This window comes from Engystomops pustulosus, chromosome 6 (assembly GCF_040894005.1).
Source record: "Engystomops pustulosus chromosome 6, aEngPut4.maternal, whole genome shotgun sequence".
Taxonomy (NCBI): domain Eukaryota; kingdom Metazoa; phylum Chordata; class Amphibia; order Anura; family Leptodactylidae; genus Engystomops; species Engystomops pustulosus.
Window position 1 is genome coordinate 18,762,095 of NC_092416.1, and position 7,473 is coordinate 18,769,567.

General features: G+C 42.3%; 1 protein-coding gene across 1 annotated transcript; it reads right to left on the reverse strand.

The window, feature by feature from the left end:
- Nucleotides 1-3,302: 3,302 nt before the first annotated feature.
- On the reverse strand, nucleotides 3,303-6,218 carry LOC140065544 (IgGFc-binding protein-like). The gene is made up of 4 exons (XM_072113142.1): nucleotides 6,162-6,218; nucleotides 5,893-5,953; nucleotides 4,545-4,580; nucleotides 3,303-3,779 (listed from the first exon to the last, which is right to left on the reverse strand). Exons 2-4 carry the CDS (start codon nucleotides 5,930-5,932, stop codon nucleotides 3,394-3,396), a joined length of 462 nt encoding a protein of 153 aa, XP_071969243.1. The 5' UTR covers nucleotides 5,933-5,953; nucleotides 6,162-6,218; the 3' UTR covers nucleotides 3,303-3,393.
- Nucleotides 6,219-7,473: the final 1,255 nt, after the last annotated feature.

Genomic DNA, 7,473 nt, shown 5'->3' on the forward strand with positions numbered 1-7,473 from the left:
CCACAGAGAAGAATATTGCAGTAGTCATGGACATGGACTAGTAATTTTGTAGACTCTGGATTAAGGAAGGATCAGATGTGAGAGATATTCAAAAGACGGAGATAGCAGGTTGTAGTAGGAGACTGGATGTGAGGCCTAAAGAATAAGGCAAAAGATGACTCTAAGGCAGCGGACTATTTGGACCGGTGAGAGTGAAGTGCCTTGGGTTGTGTCTCTTAGGCCTGGTGGGTGATGCATTAGATGGAGGAAAGAGTATTGGTTCCATTTTGTCCATGTTTAGGGGCTACTGTGTACATAACATAAGCCTCTTTGGCTCTGGGTCATAAAAGAAACAAGATCTGGAAGGTGTCAATCTGCTTGATAACTTCTTGCAAGTGGTTCATTGGCTCAAATTCTGCTGACTGGTTCCCTTTAAGTCTTCACATACCTGCAGAGGTGGCCTATAATGGCAGGTCTCATCAGGGATCCGTCTCACTTCCTTGAAGGATTCCATTGTCCTACTGTTTTCTCATGAAGTAATATGGTGACGCAAGTGTCCAGAGGTTCCTTATGATGAAATATTTGCATCGTTTTACATATGATTCATTAGTGTTATGACATCTGCTGCAACCAGTCACATTATAATTAGAAACATACATCAGGTGATACCGAGAACATAACATTCTTAAACATTAACCCAATTTTAAAAATATATTTTTTAGAACTTTCGTCCATGGATTATACACTTCCCTATTACTTTCTCACCTCTGAAGACTTCCAGGCCCTGCTATTACTTATAAAAATTCAAACGAATGCAGCACCTTATCCGTGGGAAGAGCTCAACCAACGTTCCCGGATGGATCCAAAACATCCGAAGATCTCTGTAGAAGAATATTATGTAGTGTGACCGGAGCTCTATATAGTCTTCTAGTCCCTCAGTTTCCTTCCAGATTCATATTACAGGCAGTCCCCGGGTTACATACAAGATAGGGTCTGTAGGTTTGTTCTTAAGTTGAATTTGTATGTAAGTCGGAACTGTATATTTTATCATTGTAATCCCAGCCAGAACTTTTTAGGTCTCTGTGACAATTGGATTTTAAAAATGTTGGGTTGTCATAAGAACCAGGATTAACAATAAAGCTTCTTTACAGACACCTGTGATAACTGTTACAGCTGTTTATTGTAGCCTAGGACTAAAGTACAATAAATTACCAATATCCAGAGGTCCGTATGTAACTAGGGGTCGTATGTAAGTCGAGTGTTCTTAAGTAGGGGATCGCCTGTATATGTATACACTTCAATAAAATCACTTGAACTGTTGAACGGCTCAGACAACGGATAAGGCGCCATACAGACACGGAACCGCTTAAGTGTCTTTTTAATCCTCAAAATCTCCTGGTAGCATACTCCGCTATACAGAGAAAGTAAGAATCAGACATAGCGTAGACAGTTCCAAAATCCAAAAGTTTTATTTTTAAAATCTACTCACATAGAGCCAAATAAAATGCGCATAACAGATCCACGAGGACACCAAGTCACCGCCGGACCCAGGGTTTCGCTGGTTAGCTTCTTCCGGGGCATGACTGGCATCATTGTAGCGACAATTGGGCGCTTAAATTGTCCCTTACTTGCACCTAATGGGGCACATTTACTTACCAGGTCTGCGCAATCCCTGATTCGGAATGTCCGCCGGAATGCCCATCTGCCACGATTTATGAAGATCGTGGGTCTGGTATCCTGCATGTGTCACTTCCCCGATCAGGTCTGCTGGAGTTCACCATCTTATTCCTGGTGCATGTAAGTGCTTGGCTTGCAACGCAAATGAAATTGTTAAATCCTGCACATAGTCTGAATTCGCCGGCTTTTGTTGCGTGAAAGCCAGCACAAAGCGATCATGTGCAGCACAATCCCTGGCGCGATCCCTGAAAAGTCGATGCTGCCGCGGGACCCTTGGTCTCAAAACAGAGCATGCCAGACCCAGACCTACTTAAGGGAGCTACTATGTGGGACTAAAATGTTGCACACCACAAAAAGTTGCAAAAGTAAGACTAAACAGGCAACTCATCACATGTATCAAAAAGGGAAAGGACTTACATTGCAATGATTCAGTAACCAACTTCAGGAAACTTGAAAAAACTATGTTACATTAGACCCACTGACCCACATTTATTGAAGGGTTTGCGTCAGTACTGACAAAAAATGTGCTAAGGCTTGCACCCTCCCCCCTTCTATTCCTGTTTATGGTGCTCCTCGATTTACACGAAGATGCAATATTTATCCTCCATGCATGGTTTTATGGAGGTATGAGAAGTGCTGCATTACTTGTTGCACAGAGCAGATTGCATAAAACATTTTTGAGCACTCTCTTCAGCTTTTTGCATTACGGCCAGTGGTACATGCGGACCATGCATTTTCTCTGATTATACTCTAATTACTCTATATTATATTATTGAAGCCTGCGCACCTCATTGTATTAGCATACATTAAAAGTTACGTTTTAGTTGTATTTTTCTTGTCTCTACTTTGGAGTGGAGAGGCCAGGGAGTGAGATTACCCGACTTTTGGTGTATCTAAATGTGATTGGAGATTCCTGTATTAAGAAGATACAGGCAGAAGGAAAATTGTGTAAGAAATTAGAATTGTCATAAAGATTATTTCAAAAATCCACACAATATTAAATTTCATGCACATTTCCCATATTCATGGGATTTCCTTAACAACACCAACCAATTGACATGTTGGGGCAGATTTACTTACCTGGTCCATTCGCGATCCAGCGGCGCGTTCTGTGCGGTGGATTCGGGTCTTCCGGCGATTCACTAAGGTAGTTTCTCCGTCGTCCACCAGGTGGCGCTGCTGCGCTGAAGTTCCCCGAGGCGCGCTGGAATGCCCTGAAATTCCCCGGCCTATACCTGGTGAAGGTAAGTGCAATTTACGCGATACATTTTTTTTTTAAAATGCGGCGGTTTTTCCAAATCCGTCGGGTTTTTTGTTCGGCCACGCCCCCGATTTCCATCGCGTGCATGCCGGCGCCGATGCGCCACAATCCGATCACGTGTGCCAAAATCCCGGGGCAATACAGGGAAAATCGGCGCAAATCGGAAATATTCGGGTAACACGTCGGGAAAACGCAAATCGGACCCTTAGTAAATGACCCCCGTTGTGTGAAGCTCAATCTAGTTTATGGACCATGTACTGGATTACGAGAGGAGGCTCATTTATCCCTCTGTGACTCCGAGGATCTTCCCTACACCCAACCTTGTCACGGTCTTTGTCACCTTATAGTCTGTGTTATAAAATGTATTACAAGAAGGAGATAGAAGCACAATCATCTCTGCTTTATTCATTCCCACATCAAGGTTCCAGACATTTGTAGGACATTATCCTCACATCTTACAGGTGACGCTAGTGACATTATTGATCCTTGGTTTTTTCACATTCGGTTGGTTTCACACAGTTTTTTCCGCTTAGAATATATCCATCATTACAGACACATTTAGGGGATCTTTGCTGGTAACAGATTTTGGGAACAATTGGTTCGTCACATGTGGGTTGGCAGCCGTATGCATTGGGCACAAAGGTCTTATTGGGGCCACATGTAACGTTACAGTCTTTAGGTCTGACGCATTGTAAAGGTTCTCCTGAAGTCCTGGTCTGCTCAAGGAATCCATCATCACAAGTACAGCCAAACGCTAATGGCAAGATACAAACGTCTTCAGGAGAAAATGTGTCTATATTGTCGCAGCGCAAATAACAGAATCCGTGATCTCTATATGTGCTGTTCTCAGGACACTTCGGAGCTGGTTACATAGAGAGGAAGGAAGGAGGAGTCAAATGGGGTCATCTAATTATGATATGAGGGCAAAATAAGCAAAAATCTTAATCATTAATACAAAGAGATGGAAATCAAAATATGGAGCACAAAAGCTATAACTCTTTCTTAAAGGGTTTTTTTGAGACTGTCTAAAAAAAACATTGGTGGCCGGGAGGGGGCTGCTTAATAAAATAAACATTTACTTCCTGAGTGTCCTCAGATGTCATTGCGCGGTTCCGTGCCCCAAGTAAACAAACAGGGGCATGATAGCGCTGCATTCAGCTTCCGGCCGGGCGGGAGTGGACGGCCACCTTGGCCGGCCAGAAGCTAAATGCAGCACGGCTTCTATGCCCCTGTTTGGGCACGGGCTGGAGTGATGACATCGCTGGACACCAGTAGGGACCGCAAGGTAAGTAAATGTTTATTTTTTAAAGCAGTCCCATCCCGGACACCATCATTTTTTTTAGACAGTCTCGGGCAACACCTTTAACATCAGTCTATCTATCTATCTATCTATCTCACATCTTTCTATCATCAGTCCATCACCTCTTTCTGGAATCTATCCATTTAGGGGCTAGGAAAGTCCAAGTCAGCTCTTTGTATATAACGCTCCAACAAAAGAGGGTTGTAAGGCCAACAGGCAAAGGCAGGACCTCTAGTAGCTGTGTAGTAATAAATCTACTTTTATTCTCTTCATCCATCATCACATTGTGGTATAGCAGTGGTCACTCTCGTATTATTAATCACTTACGTGTTACGCTTTCACTTTCCACCATCCCCTTCAGGACTAAAAGACAAAACAACATATAAATAACTTTCCAAGGCTTAGAAGTTTTCTCTTTCAGATTGTGATTCCTGCGGAAGACGGGACAAGATAAAAACTTGTTAAAGTCCATAAACTTTTGCCATTTGGACATAGATTCAAGGTTAAAGAACATTTTTTTTTATGGGGAACCTATAGCATTAATTGACCTTATAAACACTTTCCAGTATTTTGTCAACATCATCCAAAAAAACAGTTTAGCACTGAAGTCAAGCTCTCCCTAGCTTTACTGTATTTGATGCCCTTATGTACAGGATCATCACTCATAGGTTTTCCTGAAGTCTAGTACATGATGTGAATGATATTGGAGCTGGTGTTCTGAGGCAGGAGAGCTTGACTTCAGTGCTAATCTCTCTGCTTCTACTATATTATAGACGCAATTTACATCTCATTTCAAAGTTGGTTTCCTGGAAGATGCCACCACACTGGGCCATGAAAGATACAAGATCTGGAAGACGTCAATCTGCTGGACAACATACTAGTAATGTTTATTAAGTCAATTTCTGCTGACAAGTTCTTTTAAATCCCTTAGGAACTAAGCTTTTTTTGTTCATTTTTCGCTCCCCACATTCAAAAATCAAAAACTTTTTCATATTTCCATATACAGACCTGTATTAGGGCTTACTTTCTCCGTAAAAAATTGTGCTTCTTAGTGATGCTTTTTATTTTTTCACGCCTTGTACTAGGAATCAGGCAGATAAAAATGTACCCCTGGACAATCACAGGGATACTAAATTTATACAGGTTTTATTGTGTTTTCTAATTTTACTTGTTTCTCTTTATTTTAGTTCTAGGGAAAGGAGGTGATTTGAAATTTTAGGTTTTGTTAATTTTTTTTCACTTTTTTTCTTAAAATAATTTTTTACTATTTTTTAGACCTCCTCGGGTAGGTTGTCCCACATCATCTATTACAATGTGCACATGAGATAGCGTCAGGCCCTGTAAAGACACAAGGCTGTCATGGTGAGGGATTGTCACTTCCCGATGACGTTACGGGAAGTAAGAGTAGCAAAACGGAGTTCAAGATGCAGAAACTACTTACTGCAGTTTACTTTTGAACTTTACCATGTAGATTGTGACACCGTCTAAAGAGCCATTTCACTATGTTCAGAGATGATCGAGGTCATCTCCCTTATTTATGCACAATGAGAAGGAACGGGAACCACCGGTGATGGGTGTGATGTGGCTCAGCGTACTCTTCTCTATGTAAGAAAAGGTCTTCCTGTATCTAAAAATTATTATAGAAAATCATTAGGAAAGGAAGAAAAATACTTACTTGCCACTAAGCAGACAGTAGATAATGTGAGGAAGCCCATGTCGCAGTGTAGCACAAGTTACTAATAACATAAAAAATACACAAGTTCATTATAGTTTATACGGATGAAAAAGACACATGTCCATCAAGTTCAACCAAAGAAGGGATTAAGGAGAAATGATTCTATAATTTATAATCATCAATGTTATTTAGGTTTAAGAAAGTTATTACAGAATGTTACAATATAAATCATAAATATTCTAAACTAATACATCAGTAAGATCCTTTACCTGGGGAGGTCCTGGCTCTGGGGAATGTCTCCTGCGGGTGTGACATTTATATGAGTCGCCGAGATTTACATATATCATTTTTCATATATCATTTTGCAATATTTCCTCAATTCCCCAATATAATAATGGCCTGATGATAGCGTCCAGATGCTTTCCTCAGAGAAAGTGTTACATTCATTATTTTATGTAAATATCATTGTAACCGGTCAATCAAGTGAAGCTTGTAATTAGGTGAAAACTTTGGCAGGGGTGTCCATTTTGTAAATTTTTTGTCTTAAAATGGTCACTTAATGTATGGCCACTCCACTTTTCGCTACAAACATTTTACTCCAGATCTACCAGGTGACTCCAGATATGATGGATGAAGTGCACAGACCTGGAGGGGGGGGGTGCCATGGCTTATACGACTGAAAACAGGCATAATAGCCATGATTTAATCACAATTCCAGAAGCAGACAGAATTGCGACTACTCCGCCCTCCTTATTGATTGGATGGATGAGAGCAGTGCCGGGCAGCCGAGTCAGTCAATGGGGCACATTTACTAAGGGTCCGTCGGACGCATTTCCATCGGGTTTCCCGAATATTTCCGTCTTTCATGCGACACAAATCGGGGGCATGGCCGTCGGACAACCAGACTGATTCGGACAAACCGCGGAAATTAACTTTCAAAATTGTGTTGCAATATCAGCACGTACATACACCGGGAAAAAGAAGGTGAACTCCGGCAGACCTCAGTGGGGGAAGCGACACATGCAGGAACTTGGACGCATCTTAGTGAATTGCGGCAGCTCCGAATCCTCGTCGGACATTTTGGATCGGCGGCGTCAACGGGACGGATAAGTAAATGTGCCCCAATGTGTGGCAGGGACGACCCACATTTGAATACTAACTGTTCTAGCTATCCTGACACAGTTCTACAATAGCATAGAACTGGCGTAGAACTGAGCCAATCACACAATGCACCCGGCAATCGCACGTACTTTGCTGCATATCTATCAGGAGGCCAGAGGCTAATGTTAAATTTGGCAGGTGCACTGAGGCGGGGTTTCATATTGACATTGTTCTAGTCTGTCCCTGCACTATTGGTCCTCAGCACCCATACTGGCAGAATAGACCCTATGGTTCTGAGCCTTAGGTCCCCACCAGCACAGTGTATAAGGCTTCATTCACACAACACTGTGCCCGCCATAGCACGCCGTGCACAGGTCGGTGCCCGGAATAGGAGGTGGTGAGCGCTGCTTACCCTCGCCCCTCTCCATAGTGATATATGGCGCACGACACCATATTCTGGCAGCAGATAGGACACATACT